The following is an 18,872-nucleotide window of genomic DNA, read 5'->3' as shown; positions in this document are numbered from 1 at the left end:
GAGGGGATAGGATACAGAAATTCCACAGATTTCCCCTCTAAAAAGATAATTAATAAAATAACAGCACTGTCACACACTTATACACAAACTTCCTTTAATAAATGACCCCTACTAGTTATTGTCAACATCAAGTAAATGCTGCCTTTTACTCTTTTTCAATAATAAACAGCTCAACCATGGAAGGAGCTCAACACAAAGGCAGTGGAGAGGGGAAAAGTAAAATGAAGTAAAAATAACGAAAAGAAAAGTCAAACAAAGCGTGCGGTGTTCAAAGTGACGCTTCATCCCTCCGGGAATCTCCTTAATCACATTCCTGCTCACTTCCAGGCCGACCTGCAGCAAGAGACACAAAGCACGCAAACAGAGCAGAGTGTGTTACATGTCGGATTATTTCAATGCCTTGAGCTCAGACGGTGGAAGATACCTGAAGAGTGCATTTTTTCCCTCAGCTCTTCCAGCTCTTTCTTCAGCTCTTCCACTTGTATCCGACAGTCTGACACAAAGTAGGACAGTTGTAAATATAAAGAAATGAACACAAACGTACTTCACAGTGCATGGATCGCTCACCTGGTGGGTGCTCGGTCAGATACTGGAGATATTCACTCTCTACCTTGATCAGCTCTTTTTGGAGGTTGCTGTTGCTCTCCAAGACCGACCACAGTTGTTGGTTGAGCTCTTCCTGCGTTGGTTTAGACAAACACTCTTCTGGTAAATGCATAGGAATTTCATCACTCTCCACTTTAGATTAAACCAGGGGGCCCCAAACTACGGCCAGCATGCTGAATGCGACCCACCAGCGTCCAAAATCCAGCCCGCAGGAAGTCCCAAGTTAAAAAAATAACTAATAATATTTTATTTTATTATGTAATATGTCCTTTCTAATCCATATTTTACTGCTTATTACTCTCAGTGTTTCCTAGCCGCTCAGGCAAATAATATTGTCTAAATATACATTTTCCCATCGATAACGTCACATCATCCCACTCGGGCGCCAAATTGTTTTCACCCAATGCAGCCCCCGAGTCAAAAAGTTTGAGGACCCCTGGATTAAACCATAAATTTTCCTCCACTGCTTGTCCTTATGATTCTTGATTAAACACAATTCTCATAACCGTCTGGACCAGTGAACCCCAGGAAGGCAACTGGTCCAGACCGTGTACCCGGGAAGGTGCTCAAATCATGTGCTGACCAGCTCTCCTACATTATCACCGTCCTCTTCAACCTCTCCTTGGCACAGGCACTCATCCCACCCTGCCTTAAATCCGCCACAATTATCCCGGTAACCAAGAAAGCTGCCACAAACAACCTCAACGACTATCGCCCAGTAGCACTCACACCTGTCATCATGAAGTGCTTCGAGAGGCTGGTCCTCCACCACATGCAAGCCTGCCCCCCTCCCGCCCCACACTAGACCCACAGCAGTTTGCCTACCGGGCAAACGGATGACGCCATATCCATGGCTCTCCACTCCACACTGAGCCACCTGGAACACCGGGGGAGCTATGTCAGGATGCTTTTCATTGACTATAGCTCCGCCTTCAATACCATCATTCCAGACATCCTGGTCACCAAACTGCTGGATTTAGGCCTACCCTCACCCACCTGCTTTTGGATTAAGGACTTCCTGACCAACCGATCTCAGACAGTAAAACTTGGCCCCCATCTCTCCTCCCCCACACCCTCAGCATCGGCTCTCCACAGGGCTGTGTGCTGAGCCCTTTGCTGTATTCCTTCTACACCCATGACTGTAGTCCAGCCCACTCGGAGAACACCATCATCGTTTGCCGATGACACAACGGTGGTGGGCCCCATTACAGGGGGGGATGAGTCTGCATACAGAGATGAGGTCCTGAAACTATCAGCATGGTGTTCAGTGAATAATCTGGCACTGAACACCACAAAAACCAAGAACCTCATCTTTGACTTCAGGAAAAACACTGCGGACCCCGCCCCCTCTACATCAATGGCGAGGAGGTGGAGAGAGTCGCTCCTTCAAGTTCCTCGGCACCCTCATATCTGCTGACCTGTCCTGGACCCAAAATACAACTGCGGTCATCCGGAAGGCCCAGCGGAGACTCCACTTCCTGAGGGTGCTGAGGAAGAACAGACTGGAGAGGCAGCTGATGGTGACCTTCTATCGCTTATCTGTCGAGAGCCTGCTGACGTACTGCATAACAGTGTGGTACGCCAGCTGCACTGAAGCAGACAAACAGGCGATTCAGAGGGTCATAAAGTCTGCACAAAAAATCCTCGGCTGCCCCCTGCCCTACCTGAAGGATTTACATAACCCCCGTTGCCTTAAGAAAGCAAAAACCATCACCAAAGACAGCACACACCCTGGCTACCACCTGTTCCACCTGCTACCATCGGGCAGGCGCTACAGGTGCATCAGAGCCAGAACAAACAGGCTCAGAGACAGCTTCTTTCCCAGAGCTGTCACCATGTTGAACTCTAACTTATAATAGAAATAATTCACCCCTGTACAATATCCTGCCCTAATACCCTACTGTGCAATACTACCCTTCGAGTGCAGTACGTCTGACACTGATTATTATTTATTACTTCGGTACTCGTCTTGTTCTCTATATTGTACAGTACTTTGTATTTCTAGTGTTTTGTATATTGTACAGGATTGTTTGTTATTTTTATTAGATAGTAGTCTGTTTATTTCAATTGTTAGTTTTTCCTTTTTTTACCTCTTGTTATTTATTTTACACCATATTAGTTCCCACAACCGCACCTTAAGTTGGAGTCTTTAATCTCGTTATATGCAAATATAATGACAATAAAGTCTATTCTATTCTATTCTATTCAATAATATATTATTTGTTACAAAAATGAAAATAAAACTTTTTCAAAACACATTACCGGTTAGAAATGTTTCTCTTGGCTGCTAACATTCGACTTATATGCACAGTGTTGGCCCATCTTTACAATACTTAGGATAGAAATTTACAAACCGATTGAGAAGACAGACAAATAAATGCAGTACTAAAAAAAGGAAATATATATATATATATGTATATATATATATACACAGTGGGGCAAAAAAGTATTTAGTTAGCCACCGATTGTGCAAGTTCTCCCACTTAAAATGATGAGAGAGGCCTGTCATTTTCATCATAGGTACACTTCAACTGTGAGAGACAGAATGTGAAAAAAAAGCCAGGAATTCACATTGTAGGAATTTTTAAGAAGTTATCTGTAAATTATGGTGGAAAATAAGTATTTGGTCAACCATTCAAAGCTCTCACTGATGGAAGGTCTCGGCTCAAAATCTCACGATACATGGCCCCATTTATTCTTTCCTTAACATGGATCAATCGTCATGTCCCCTTAGCAGAAAAACAGCCCCAAAGCATGATGTTTCCACCCCCATGCTTCACAGTAGGTGTGGTGTTCTTGGGATGCAACTCAGTATTTTTCTTCCTCCAAACACGACGAGATGAGTTTATACCAAAAAGTTCTATTTTGGTTTCATTTGACCACATGACATTCTCCCAATCCTCTGCATCTATGAATGCATTTTCGTAAAAACTCAACTCGTCGTGTTTGGAGGAAGAAAAATACTGAGTTGCATTCCAAGAACACCATATCTACTGTGAAGCATGGGGGTGGAAACATCATGCTTTAGGGCTGTTTTTCTGCTAAGGGGACAGGACGATTGATCCGTGTTAAGGAAAGAATTAATGGGGCCATGTATCGTGAGATTTTGAGCCAAAACCTCCTTCCATCAGTGAGAGCTTTGAATGGTTGACCAAGTACTTATTTTCCACCATACTTTACAATTAAATTCTATAAAATTCCTACAATGTGAATTCCTGGATTTTTTTTTTTCACATTCTGTCTCTCACAGTTGAAGTGTACCTATGATGAAAATTACAGACCTGTCATCATTTTAAGTGGGAGAACTGGCACGATTGGTGGCTGACTAAATACTTTTTGCCCCATTGTATGTATATATATATATATATATATATATATATATATATATATGTGTGTGTGTGTGTGTGTGTGCGTATATATATATAAATATATATATATATATAAAGCTAACTGTCCTACAAGTGTTTATGTAAACACACTTTTTTTGTTATTTTTTATACTTTATTTATTAGGATTATAACTGATATCTTATTTTGAAATCTTGAGACTTTCGCATGGCTGTGATTTAAATGTTGTGGATTTTATTACTAGTTATTGTAATGACGACAATAGACGAGTGAAAAACAGATTTATTTGAATAAAATGTTTCTAATAGTCTCACTTATTTTCATGTCTCTAAACTTATTTATTTCATAACTGTTTCTGAGTGACAACATGACACTACTTTTAACATGGAAAAATTGAAACCAAGGTGAATGTTATGTCATCAAAAGTTCTTATGAAAGAAGTTTAGAATAGTAAAACATTTCAGAACATTAGAAATTGTCACAACTCACTGTATGATCAGTGTTTCTTATACATCCATTTAAATTTCAAATGTGGCCTTCATTCAGGCCTGTTCACCCAATCTCATAAACACATCATAATGGGACTGTCTGTGAATGTACTGTAGATTGTCGGTAGTGTACAGTAGATAGATGGCATCATAATTATAAATGAGAGGGAAAAGTTCATATGTACGTCTTTGTTTTGCTTTTCATGGTTTTGTGCGTTATGTCTCTCCCACATCGTCCGAGGTCAATTATGCAAAAAAATGCAAATTAACTCACAGCCTGACATACAGCAAATGAGAAGGAAGAGGAAGGTGTTTGCAGAGCGATTCTGTCACCTTGTGGTGCTCCATAAGTATTGCTGGAATAAATAAAGCCAAGAGATACTCAATGGGCCTGATCTACTAACATGGTAAACACTGTGTGCATGCTATAAAATAGTGTGTACTATTAGATGCTGTGTTGTGTGCGATTCACTAACACTGGAAACACAATCATTTACTGCACCATGTGGGATTTTTTCTTTTTAATAAGCAGGAGACATGTATTTCTTTTTTACGGGCATTTTAAAAGCAGTCCTGAAGTGCACCTACAATGACACCACTTTTTTAAACTGCTGAAGATATGCAAACATGCAAAAAAACTCCACATACTTAAGGAAGTTTTTTATTCATCTCAGAAATATTTTGATAGCGTGAAAAAAATATATATATAAAAGACACAAACACATAAATTAAAATTGTTTTAATCAGCCCCTTGATTCCTCTAGCAGTAATAAAATTCTAAAATTGTGTTGCTAAATAGACGATACATGCAATATTTATTATTTCTGACTGTCCAAAACACAGATTTAGGACGGAGGATTCTCGTCTGTCTATCGTCTATCCTTGCAGCACGATCACCTATCCTGCAGCTGTGTGTGGAACTGTCATTTTGCACGTCCTTCTGAGACATGTCAAATAAAACGCCAAATAGTGCTCACAAAACGTTGTTGATAAATCACATTGTGCATCCTAAATAATAACATTTGTATACTCTCTTCCAAATATCGTGGTCATTTTGATGATAGCATATATTTTGCAAACAATGAAGACAGACGCAAAATGGATTGCACAACTTTTTCTGCTCACTGAGCAGACATTCCACTTTGCAGAGGTTTAGTAGATCAGCTTTGCTCGTGCTATCAAGTTTGCAAATGTTTTAATACACGTAAACCTTTAGTAAATCACGCCCACTAAGTTCTTTTGGGGTTCTATTGCACAATTTCCGTTTTTGATATCACTAACAAAAGATGGCAAAAAAGTGTCTTCAGATTAGCTATCACACAAGTTGAGGCGCATGTTTACAGAAAAAAAATATTGAATTTGTAAGTTATTTTAGTTCTCAATACATTCACTTTGGACTTCTTACTGGTTTAACTTTTTATGGCGATGTAAAATGTGAATGATTGAATGACAGAGCACTACATTTGAAGCTGCTTCCTGCTCTGCTGCTGTTAAGTATATAATGGAACGTTTCCCTTCACATTTCTCCGTGGCTCAGCATTCATGTACTGGTCTAGTAAAGAAGACATGTTTGGTTTTATCCCTTGTGGAGGTTTGTCAGAAAGGTTTCCTAAATCAATAATTGGTACTCTGCACCCAAAATAATATTTTTTGTAAAATATTTTTTCCAGGAGTAAGGTGGCGACCTGTCGAGGTCTAATATTCTGAATTGGGATCCCAAACCCGAGAGGGACAAGCAGTAGAAAATGGATGGATATTTTCCATGAGTTTGTGGTTAGTCCAAAAAATGCATCAAATTGCGTCAAATAGTATAATTGGGCCCAGGTGTTTAAATGTAGTATTAAAGCATCGACACTCTGTGGCAAAAAGAGTTTTAGAAAAGAGCATACCAGTTGAGAATTCAACCTGCATGTGTCAGATTTGTGTTCGCTCTCTTGAGTGGCGGTACAAAAACACAGCGCGTCGACTTCGTTTCTTAAGGACTTAACCTGACTGTCCCGCTTGCAGATATGCTTTTCCATCATGGAAAAGATCTGGACAATATGAACTGGATGCAGGAAGGAAAAAAAAAAAGAGAGGATGACAAGATTTTGAGTTATTATCTCAAAGTGCAGCAATCAGCCAGAATCCCTGAGGCAAACTCACTCAGGAAGTTGCTGTCAATTTGCAGAGATTTCTGTCCCACCCAGTGTTTGACCATGACGTCCAGCAGTTTCTCCAAAGGCTCCCTGTAACTACCCTGGAAGGAAGAATAACGATTAGCTGATATCTCGTGCATGTGACACTAAGCAGTCAATAAAGAACCTTCACATCATCTTCTGTCAAGTTCAAGCTGGAGGAGGACACTTTTGGAGGATGTATAATCTGGTTGCTGTCAAGACGATGAGGAACAGGCGACTCGCAGTCATTCAACACACTTGGAACTTCTTCTGGACCTTGAAGTGTGTTAAAGCGAACAATTAAGGATACGCAAATAAACCAAGACCAAGGGTTAAATATTGCATAGCTGCATCTCGGGTCTGTTTGGGGTCTGTAGTTAAATGAGTTGGTTAATCGTCCTTCAATGATTAGCCCCGGTGTTAATATTAAAATGACTTAAAACCCACAATAAACATGTCAGTTTTAAGGAGACAACACAGGCATTTAAAAGGTCAACACAATAAATTGGTCCTTTGTCGACACCTAATGGTGAAATCATACTATAACAACGGGTATGCAATGGAGGCACAGTATTTTTAGGCACAATGTCTTTTTAAGTGTTGTCAAATGATTATTATTTTTTTTTTAATCAGGTTAATCACACATTGGAATGCAAGGTTATTACAAAATTGGATAATTTAATTTAAAAAACAACCCAATATTTGGACACGAATGCAATTGTATTTTTAGAATGTCATCCAGGAATTTTTATTTTATTTTAAATGCACGTTATTTATTTGCTCAAAACTTAGTAACAGTTTTATTCTTAAGTCCAGTCAGGGTGTACAGTGCATCCGGCAAGTAACCACAGTGACTCACATTTTCCACATTTTGTTCTGTTACAGCTTTAAATGGGATAAATGAATTTCCTCAAAATTATACAAACAATTCCCCATAATGACAATGTCAAAATGTTGTTTTTTTTTAGATTATTTTCAAAGTGTATTTAAAATAAAAAACAAAACATTTTCCAGCGAGCACCAGCACAACAACCTGTATTTGTATCGACCTGACCACCACCTTATAACAATCTGTCCCACCTTTCAGATAAGCATCCGTAGTTATGGTAAAGGAGCATGAACAGTCAAAATCAATAGTGTGATTAATCTGTGTATATTACATTTATTAAATAACTAAAAAATCCTTGACGGCTGATTTTTTTTGTGTGATTACCGTAATCACATGAGTTTGACAGCCCTAAATTATTGCAAAATATATAAACAAATAATGTAAGGTTTTGTATAGAATATGTATTACTTGTGCATTTACAGTAGTTTAAAGAAATTGCCACTTGTGTGAAACCCTTTAAAATCCTATTTATTTTCAGTATTGCAGTACATGGCTTACTTGGCAGCTGTGGAGGTGAGGATAACACCATATCATCTTCGTCCGTCAGCTTGGTGAGCTTCTTGCTGAGACGCTCCACAAAGGCCATCGTCCTATCACGACTACACATACAAGAGTCACAACCACCAGAATTACACCAGAAAATTGCATTCCCTGTCAACATTATACAGATGAATGTAAGTAAAAATGTGTTCATCTGCACATGATATTACTCCAGGAGTACAAAGCGGCTTTAGAAGAAAAGACAGACTGGGCAGGTGCATGCAAAGACTTTTGCCCATGCTGTGCTAAACCTTTAACAATGTACCTTCAAGTTTGGAAACTGCATCAATTTTTTCAGGCAAAAATGCCTTGAATGTTACACACTCGGATAAAAAAATTGGTTATCCTTTGTTACAATACACACAACCTAAAAAGACTAACACATTGTTTTGCATTTGGTTAGTTTTTTTGTGATGACTGAAAGTGCAACTCACATTTCTGTCCTGGCTGCTCAGTAATACAAAGAAAGCAATAACAAGTGTGTTGTATTTAGTCTTTATGTGAAGTGTGGTGTGCAGACTAATTTTCCTGTGCATATCTGCCCCGGAGCCATCTTCCCCTTTAGCATTTATAAAGCCTCCTGAGAACCAGCGTCCTGTGCAGCGGACATTTGTTTTTGTTCTACTTTGTTTGTCGGTTGCAAGTTTCTGGGATAAAAAATCATGGTGCTGTTATGCCGAAACACAAATGGCCACAGCACAGGATGCCGCATCTCAGGAGGATATAATATACAGCTGCCTACTTCTTTTTACAGTTGTATGACAGTTAAAAAGCACGATGCAAGGAATCAAGTTAAGAACTTAAGTGGTTCTGTGACATAGCTCTTAACTAAAACCACTTGTGTCTTAAAACGACATCTCTCATTAAAATGTATTTTACTGCTTGTCCAAAACAGCACAATTTTAATGTGTATTTTTTAAAAGAGGAACACACTTTCAGCTAAGAAATATTATATGAAACAATAGAATATAATGTACTACAAACACTTACAGTAATGTAAAAATAATGTACAGTATTTACCTTGGAGTTTGGACTTCTACGGTATCTATTTTGAGCTGCTTCGCCATCAAACACACCATCAGCAGCTTCTCCACATTTTCATAGATAAATGTTCGCCGTTTATTTTAACATTGTTGGCTGGCATTACATTTTTTCTGCTTTAGTATAATGCATATTAGAAGTGCCCACGTTGGAATTGCTTTGCCAAGTTGGCGACACGCTTAGTAATGTTTTGATGATTTATTTCTAAAATTCAATGAATATCATCCACTTCTTATCATATCATCACTGTAGTCCTTCATACTCACTTTATTTCTTCCCATGGTTAAAAAACAATGTTATGTCCATCTCTCACTATTAGCTAATGCTAGCGAGTAAGACCAGATATTTTGGCCAAATTTTACAGGGTTCACTGTAAAATGTAAAATTTAGATTGCTTTTTGAAGCATAACAAACAGCTAAGAGACAGCTCTTATCTCGAAACACTCTTGGGTTGAGGTTCCACATGTTTTATACAGCTGTTAGCTTCTTTTTAAGCTTGTATGGTACGAACCCCGTTTCCATATTAGTTGGGAAATTGTGTTAGATGTAAATATAAACAGAATACAATGATTTGCAAAACCTTTTCAACCCACATTCAGTTGAATGCACTACAAAGACAAGATACTTGATGTTCAAACTCATAAACTTTTTTTTTTTTTTTTTGCAAATAATAATTAACTTAAAATTTCATGGTTGCAACATGTGCCAAAGTAGTTGGGAAAGGGCATGTTCACCACTGTGTTACATCACCTTTTCTTTTAACAACACTCAATAAACTTTTGGGAGCTGAGGAAACTAATTGTTTAAGCTTTGAAAGTGGAATTCTTTCTCATTCTTGTTTTTTTGTAGAGTTTCAGTCGTTCAACAGACCGGGGTCTCTGCTGTCGTATTTTACGGTTCATATTGCGCCGCACACTTTCGATGGGAGACAGGTCTGGACTGCCGGCGGGCCAGGAAAGTATTCGCACTCTTTTACTACGAAACCACGCTGCTGTATCACTGTACATTGTCTTGCTGAAATAAGCAGGGGCGTCCATGATAACGTTGCTTGGATGTAGGGCTGGGCGATATTGCCTTTTTTTAATATCGCGATAATTTTAGGCCATATCGCGATGTACAATATATATTACTATATTTTGCCTTGGCCTTGAATGAACACTTGATGCATATAATCACAGCAGTATGATGATTTTATGTGTATACATTAAAACATTTTTCTTCATACTGCATTAATATATGCTACTTTTAAACTTTCATGCAAAGAGGGAAATCACAACTAAGTCAATTGACCAAACGTGTATTTATTAAAGTTATTAAGCAATGGCACAAACATTCAAGTTATTTCCAAAACATAAATTGCAAGATTGTCAAAGACATTTTAAGCGTCTAACAAAAATTAGCTGCATAATAAGAAATCAAATAGTATTCGTCCTTCACTATGTGGTTATTTTACTAAGGTTATGAAATTCTCTTAATTCTCTAGCGAGTGACTTTACAAACGATGCTTGATATTAGCAGTTAATGCTACTTTTTATAGCAACGCTTTCCCCCCACCCACACTTGAAAAATTACGGTTGTCTGTTCGACATATTCCCACTTGAAGCCGAACCACCGCCAGACGATGGAAAACATGCTGTTTTTATTGGGAATTAAGTCTTCCTTCATTTGTTACTAGATTCGCACCATCTTTCTCTCGTACGGCTACATTAGCAGCTAATGTTGGCCACGCCGCTACCTCTCTGCTCTGGGAGGGCGTGTATGCGACGTATGACGTGACAGTATGTGACGTATGTAAGAATGTGCGCCTGCTTGTCTACGAGAAGGAGACACGAGAAAGAGCGAGGAGAGCCTGAAGTGTACGCTCGCAGCTAAAAGTCCTGCGTGAGAACGTATACTCGAATATTGCGATATAGTCATTTTCTATTTCGCACAGAGACAAACCCGCGATATATCGCCCAGCCCTACGTGAATGACAACATATGTTTCTCCAAAACCTGTATGGACCATTCAGCATTAATGGTGCCTTCACAGATGTGTAAGTTACCCATGCCTTGGGCACTAATACACCCCCAGACCATCACAGATGCTGCCTTTTGAACTTTGCGCCTATAACAATCCAGATGGTTATTTTCCTCATTGTTCCGGAGGATACCACGTCCACAATTTCCAAATATAATTTGAAATGTGGACTCATCAGACCACACAACACTTTTCCACTTTGCATCAGTCCATCTTTGAAGAGCTCGGGCCCAGCGAAGCCACCGGCATTCCTTGGTGTTGTTGATAAATGTGTTTTGCTTTGCATAGTAGAGTTTTAACTTGCACTTACAGATGTAGCAACCAACTGTAGTTCCTGACAGTGGTTTTATGAAGTGTTCCTGAGCCCATGTGGTGATATACTTTACACATTGATGTCAGTTTTTGATGCAGCACCGCCTGAAGAATCAAAGGTCCGTAATATCATGGCTTACGTGCAGTGATTTCTCCAGATTCTCTGAACCTTTTGAGGATTTTACGGAACATAGATGGTAAAATCCCTAAATTCCTTGCAGTAGCTAGTTGAGAAATCTCAACAATTTGCTTACAAATTGGTGACCCTCGCCCTATTCTTGTTTGTGAATTACTTAGCATTTCATGGAAGATGCTTTTATACCCAATAATGGCACCCACCTGTTCCCAATTAGCCTGCACACTTGTGGGATGTTCCAAATAAGTGTTTGATGACCATTCCTCAACTTTATCAGTATTTATTGCCACCTTTCCCAACTTCTTTGTCACGTGTTGCTGGCATCAAATTCTAAAGTTAATGATTATTTGCAAAAAAAAATGTTTATCAGTTTGAACATCAAATATGTTCTTTGTAGCACATTCAACTGAATCTGGGTTGAAAATAATTTGCAAATCATTGTATTCCGTTTATATTTACATATAACACAATTTCCCAACTCATATGGAAACGGGGTTTGTAAATGTGAATGATTGTAGGGTCACAACAGTTTAGGCCTAGAACAAATTACTTCTTTTTCCATTACTTCCTACTTCAGTGAACAATGTTGTACCTTTTCTGGTTGACAATAGCTCTCTTTCGCCGAGGATAAGGATCATGAGATAATAGCAATCTGACAGCTCTCCGCTCAGTGTGTGTGACTACACAAGCATCTGAAAGAAATGGAGTACACAGAATGTATATTTTTTTAAACAATGCATAGGTTTAGCTAACATTGCTGTTTCTTACCTAACATGCGTAAGCTGGTTATGGCGTGCACCAAGATAGGATGGTATCGGTGCTCATTGGCCACGGGATTGAGCCTCAAATCAAGTACTCTTAAAACCGGCAACTCAAAAAGAACTTTTACCTCTTCCAGGGAAGGTATGCAGTTGTAGTACAGATTCAGGCACTGCAAATTTTTCAGGTGTTTCAGACCCTAATGTGAAGGTTAGAGAAAGGCCGGACAAGATTATAAACACACTAAATGTAACAATGTCAACTACAACAAAGGCAAAATTATTCCAACCTACTTCAATAGAGAAAAGGGCGTTATGTGACAGATCCAGAGTTTTTAGTCGTTCAAAGTTACTCAGTGCTTTTCCCAGAGATCTGATTTTCAGTTTGTATGACCCAGGCAAACGCAGTGAACGGACATCTCCTGTTCAAAATCACAAATAAAACTATATGTTAACTTTTGTCTTAATAAGCATTTTTTTTTCACACTGAATTTATGTAACTGAATTTTTTGCGTTTGAATTTTGTGAAGTGAATTTGTTTACATCAAGTTATGCTGACATTTTCATATTTTTTTATATTTTCATAGTATTTTTGCACTAATTTTTAAAACACTATTTGAGAAAAGCCCTGCCTCTACCGGAAGTCGCAGACGATGACGTCACATGTTGATGGCTCCTTATATATTAATAATAATAATAATAATAATGGATTAGATTTATATCGCGCTTTTCTAATGTTAGATACTCAAAGCGCTCACAGAGAAGTGGGAACCCATCATTCATTCACACCTGGTGGTGGTAAGCTACATCTGTAGCCACAGCTGCCCTGGGGTAGACTGATGGAAGCGTGGCTGCCAGTTTGCGCCTACGGCCCCTCCGACCACCACCAATCATTCATTCATCATTCATTCACCGGTGTGAGCGGCAAAGGGTGAAGTGTCCTGCCCAAGGACACAACGGCAGCGACTTTGATGTCCATATGTGGGAAGCGAACCTACAACCCTCAGGTTTCTGGCACGACCGCTCTACCCACTACGCCATGCCGCCCCTCAAACATATTCACATTGTTTCTAATGGGAGCCTCCAACAAAAACAGCTATTCAGACCGAGAAAACAACAATTTCCCCATTAATTTGAGCGAGGATGAAAGATTTGTGTTTGAGGATATTGATAGCAAAAGACTAGAAAAAAAACAAAACAAAAACGAACGCGATTGCAATCGCGTTGCATTGAGACGGATTCATATGTTTTTGAGACATTTACTAGGATAATTCTGGGTGATCCCTTATCTTTCTATTGTGTTGCTAGTGTTTTAGTGAGTTTAATATTACCTGATAGTCGGAAGTGTACGTCCACGGCCGGGTGTTGACGCGCAGTGTCTCGGGAGTCGACGGCAGCTGTATGGACGACACAAGCTCAGCTGATATCCGGTAAGAGGCGACTTTTTAACCACAATTTTCTCACCGAAACCTGCTGGTTGACATGTAGTCGGGATCCATGTCCGCTGTGATCCATACTAAAGTTTCACCTCCGTGAATTTTAAACAAGGAATCACCGTGTGTTTGTGTGGCTAAACGCTAAAGATTCTCAACTCCGTCTTTCTACTTTGACTTCTCCAATATTAATTGAACAAATTGCAAAGGATTCAGCAACACAGATGTCCAAAATACTGTGTAATTATGCCGTTAAAGCGGACGACTTTTAGCTGTGTGTGTACGCAATGCTCATATTCATAACAGCCCGTGACGTCACGCGTACACGTCATCATTACACAACGTTTTCAAGAAAAAAGTCCCGGGAAATTTAAAATTGCAATTTAGTAAACTAAAAAGGCCATATTGGCATGTGTTGCAATGTTAATATTTCATCATTGATATATAAACTATCAGACGGCGAGCTGGGTAGTAGTGGGTTTCAGTAGGCCTTTAAATACCGTTACACACATTTTGAATACATCAAAATTCAACGATTTTGTGCACTTGCAAACAGCAAAAATTATGTATAAAGCATACTATAACCTGCTACCCAATAATGTACAACAATTCTCAACAAAACACCATCAAGAATGGAGTGATAGTTTAATAACTTATAAACGCATGCTTACCTTAGCTAAAGCTAAATATTACTCAAATTTCATCCGCCTTAATAAAAACGATCCTAATTTTTTGTTTAGTACAGTAGCATCGCTAACTCAACAAGTGACTCCTTCCAGTAGCTTCACCCACTCGGCTGATGACTTTATGCATTTCTTTAATAGGAAAATTTAACTCATTAGAAAGGAGATTAAAGTCAATGCGTCCCAGCTACAACTGGGTTCTATTAACATAGATACGACTGTATATACGGCGGATACTGCCCTCCAAAATAGTTTCTCTCGTTTTGATGAAATAACATTAGAAGAATTGTTACAACGTGTAAATGGAATAAAACAAACAACATGCTTACTTGACCCGCTTCCTGGGAAAATTATCAAAGAAACTATTTGTATTATTAGGGCCATCAGTGATAAATATTATAATCTTATCACTTTCCTCTGGCACTGTTCCCCTAGCATTCAAAAAAGCGGTTATTCATCCTCTTCTTAAAAGACCTAACCTCGATCCTGACCTCATGATAAACTACCGACCGGTGTCTCGCCTTCCCTTTATTTCGAAAATCCTCGAAAAAATTGTTGCAGAGCAGTTCATTGAACACTTAGTGTGGTCCTCTCCAAGGTTTCTCATAGTCATCATGGTCGACGTCCCACTGGGGTGAGTTTTTCCTTGCCCTTATGTGGGCCCTACCGAGGATGTCGTTGTCGTTTGTGCAGCCCTTTGAGGCACTTGTGATTTAGGGCTATATAAATAAACATTGATTGATTGAAAAGATGAGAAATATAACTTTAGAGGAAAATATAATAATTAGGCGGCTGATCGGGGCTGTGGCCGCAAAGTAGTTGGTGCTTGTCGTGGTGAGGGATGCCGTCAAGCTGAAGAAAGAGTCCTATCGGGTTCTTTCGGCTCATAGGACTCCAGAGGCAGTGGACAGGTACCGACAGGCCAAGCGGTGTGCAGCTTCAGCGGTCGCAGAGGCAAAAACTCGGACCTGGGAAGAGTTTGGAGAAGCCATGGAAAATGACTTCCGGATGGCTTCGAAGCGATTCTGGACCACCATCCGCCGCCTCAGGAAGGGGAAGCAGTGCACTGTCAACACCGTGTATGGTGCGGATGGTGTTCTGCTGACCTCAACTGCGGATGTTGTGGATAGGTGGAAGGAATACTTCGAAGACCTCCTCAATCCCACCAACACGTCTTCCTATAAGGAAGCAGTGCCTGGGGAATCTGTGGTGGACTCTCCTATTTCTGGGGCTGAGGTTGCTGAGGTAGTTAAAAAGCTCCTCGGTGGCAAGGCCCCAGGGGTGGATGAGATCCGCCCGGAGTTCCTTAAGGCTCTGGATGCTGTGGGGCTGTCTTGGTTGACAAGACTCTGCAGCATCGCGTGGACATCGGGGGCGGTACCTCTGGATTGGCAGACCGGTGTGGTGGTCCCTCTCTTTAAGAAGGGGGACCGGAGGGTGTGTTCCAACTATCGTGGGATCACACTCCTCAGCCTTCCCGGTAAGGTTTATTCAGGTGTACTGGAGAGGAGGCTTCGCCGGATAGTCGAACCTCGGATTCAGGAGGAACAGTGTGGTTTTCGTCCTGGTCGTGGAACTGTGGACCAGCTCTATACTCTCGGCAGGGTTGTTGAGGGTGCATGGGAGTTTGCCCAACCAGTCTACATGTGCTTTGTGGACTTGGAGAAGGCATTCGACCGTGTCCCTCGGGAAGTCCTGTGGGGAGTGCTCAGAGAATATGGGGTATCGGACTGTCTTATTGTGGCAGTCCGATCCCTGTACGATCAGTGTCAGAGCTTGGTCCGCATTGCTGGCAGTAAGTCGGACACGTTTCCAGTGAGGGTTGGACTCCGCCAAGGATGCCCTTTGTCACCGATTCTGTTCATAACTTTTATGGACAGAATTTCTAGGCGCAGTCAAGGCATTGAGGGGTTCCGTTTTGGTGGCCGCGGGATTAGGTCTCTGCTTTTTGCAGACGATGTGGTCCTGTTGGCTTCATCTGGCCGGGATCTTCAGCTCTCACTGTATGGGTTCGCAGCCGAGTGTGAAGCGGCCGGAACTAGAATCAGCACCTCCAAATCCGAGTCCATGGTTCTCCCCCGGAAAAGGGTGGAGTGCCATCTCCGGGTTGGGGAGAAGACCCTGCCCCTGGTGGAGGAGTTCAAGTACCTAGGAGTCTTGTTCACGAGTGGGGGAAGAGTGGATCGTGAGATCGACAGGCGGGTCGGTGCGGCATCTTCAGTAATGCGGACGTTGTACCGATCCGTTGTGGTGAAGAAGGAGCTGAGCCAGAAGGCAAAGCTCTCCATTTACCGGTCGATCTACGTTCCCATCCTCACCTATGGTCATGAGCTTTGGGTCATGACCGAAAGGATAAGATCACGGGTACAAGCGGCCGAAATGAGTTTCCTCCGCCGTGTGGCGGGGCTCTCCCTTAGAGATAGGGTGAGAAGCTCTGTCATCCGGGAGGAACTCAAAGTAAAGCCGCTGCTCCTCCACATCGAGAGGAGCCAGATGAGGTGGTTCGGGCATCTGGTCAGGATGCCACCCGAACGCCTCCCGAGGGAGGTGTTTAGGGCACGTCCAACCGGTAGGAGGCCACGGGGAAGACCCAGGACACGTTGGGAAGACTATGTCTCCCGGCTGGCCTGGGAACGCCTCGGGATCCCCGGGAAGAGCTAGACGAAGTGGCTGGGGAGAGGGAAGTCTGGGCTTCCCTGCTTAGGCTGCTGCCCCCGCGACCCGACCTCGGATAAGCGGAAGAAGATGGATGGATGGAAATCTGTATGTTCGTACAACACTTAAAACCTTTAGCATATCAGTATGTGGAATTAAATTATGGAATGGATTAACTAAATAAATCAAACAAAGCACCCATATGATTCACTTTAAGTGACTGTTCAAACTACAAGTGTTCACAAAGTACACAGAAGAAGAATTATGATGAACATCAGCTGAGATAGGCTACAGCACACCCCGCGACCCCGAAAGGGATAAGCGATAAAAAATGGATGGATGGATCTTGCACCCTTTTTTTTTAATAGAGACAAATATTATTTGTGTATTTAATATCTGTCTGCTCACTATTGTATATTATTTATTCATTATTTATTTGTTCACTGTTCTGTTACAGAGAACAAGGAAATTGGAAAAATTGTTATGGTATGAAAAGGGGTAGGATTAAATAAACTCTGTTTCTTCTTACTCCTTTTCGGACGTGCTGTAATGAAACCACTGGAATTGTGTGATGCAATTCATTAAGTGAAGTGAATGGATGGATGAATTTATATAGCGCTTTTCTCTAGTGACTCAAAGCGCTTTACATAGTGAAATCCAATATCTAAGTTACATTTGAACCAGTGTGGGTGGCACTGGGAGCAGGTGGGTAAAGTGTCTTGCCCAATGACGCAACGGCAGTGACTAGGATGGCGGAAGCGGGATTCGAACCTGGAACCCTCAAGTTGCTGGCACGGCCACTCTTTAACCGAGCTATACCGCCTTATACATTGTATCGTATGCATGTTCGAAATAAACTGGAACTGAACTGAACATTACATTTTTAGTATGATTTGGTTGGACTTGTGAGCTAATTGTAGATGTTTGAAAATTCAGTTTGTTAGATTACAGTGTTTTAAATATATGTGCTATAAAAAAGTGTATGGAAATTTAGTGTAAACAAAAATTCAGTGCCGAAATTAGTTTTGCTTTAAAACTCAAGACCCACTAAATTAAACGGAATTAGGAATTTAAATGAAGATGTAATGAAATTGTCAGCTTAGTTTGATTTTTTTAAAATTAATTTACATAAATTCAGTGTCAAAAAAGATTTTGTATGACACAAATTAACCTCCATATAGAACAATAACAAATGGCACAAACAACACAGTTATAGTTTCAATGTGCTGGCTTCTCACAACATCCTTAGAATAGCCACCGCTATCGAAGATAAACACTTTTTCCCAAAGACTGACTTTCATACTTATTAACAGTTATAAATATGTATATTTGTAGTAAGTGAAGGACAATGTTACCAAGGCGTGGATGTTTTAGGCGCAATTTTTTCCGAATCCACTCTTCGGTTAGAGTCATCAAAGCCATGTTAATGTACCACAAAACGTGCCGTATTTAAAATAAATTGGTAAATAAATTTTAACATTGCAACTAAAAAAACTAATTACTGTGTTTTCTACTTAATCGAAACAAACGAAGGGAACATATCAAAGCCAGTGAGTTATGAAACGCGTTTAACAGTTAAAAATGTTAAAGGCGAATTCGAGAGTCGTCACTACTCGACTCGCCTTCACTTGCAGTGGGTTCAGTCCCCACTCGGTGACGGCGCGAGTGTCTGCCAGTCTCGATATGTTCCCTGAGGTTAGACTGGCGACCAGTTCGGGGTGTTGTCATCTGGTGTAGGCTCTAGCTCCAGCACGGGCGGTAGAAAGCGATGGAAATTGTCATGTATTTCTTTTTTAATCTGGCGTG

General features: G+C 40.6%; 1 protein-coding gene across 4 annotated transcripts; it reads right to left on the bottom strand.

Moving 5' to 3' along the window:
- Positions 1-74: 74 nt before the first annotated feature.
- cep72 (centrosomal protein 72) lies at positions 75-18,872 on the bottom strand. 4 transcript variants are annotated; one of them, XM_061915780.1, is made up of 11 exons: positions 18,689-18,872; positions 12,590-12,717; positions 12,306-12,495; positions 12,130-12,229; positions 7,988-8,088; positions 6,746-6,876; positions 6,587-6,680; positions 6,331-6,488; positions 568-679; positions 425-493; positions 75-333 (listed from the first exon to the last, which is right to left on the bottom strand). In XM_061915780.1, the coding sequence occupies exons 1-11, from the start codon at positions 18,792-18,794 to the stop codon at positions 302-304; spliced, it is 1,221 nt and encodes a 406-aa protein (XP_061771764.1). In that variant the 5' UTR covers positions 18,795-18,872; the 3' UTR covers positions 75-301. The 4 variants fall into 4 exon arrangements, with proteins under 4 accessions (XP_061771764.1, XP_061771761.1, XP_061771762.1 ...); XM_061915777.1 differs by lacking the exons at positions 75-333; positions 425-493; positions 568-679 and having other exon boundaries at positions 4,437-6,488; XM_061915778.1 differs by lacking the exons at positions 75-333; positions 425-493; positions 568-679 and having other exon boundaries at positions 4,437-6,488; positions 6,752-6,876.

This window comes from Nerophis ophidion, linkage group LG11 (genome assembly GCF_033978795.1).
Source record: "Nerophis ophidion isolate RoL-2023_Sa linkage group LG11, RoL_Noph_v1.0, whole genome shotgun sequence".
Classification (NCBI taxonomy): Eukaryota; Metazoa; Chordata; class Actinopteri; order Syngnathiformes; family Syngnathidae; genus Nerophis; species Nerophis ophidion.
This window is presented reverse-complemented; position numbering and strand designations above follow the sequence as displayed.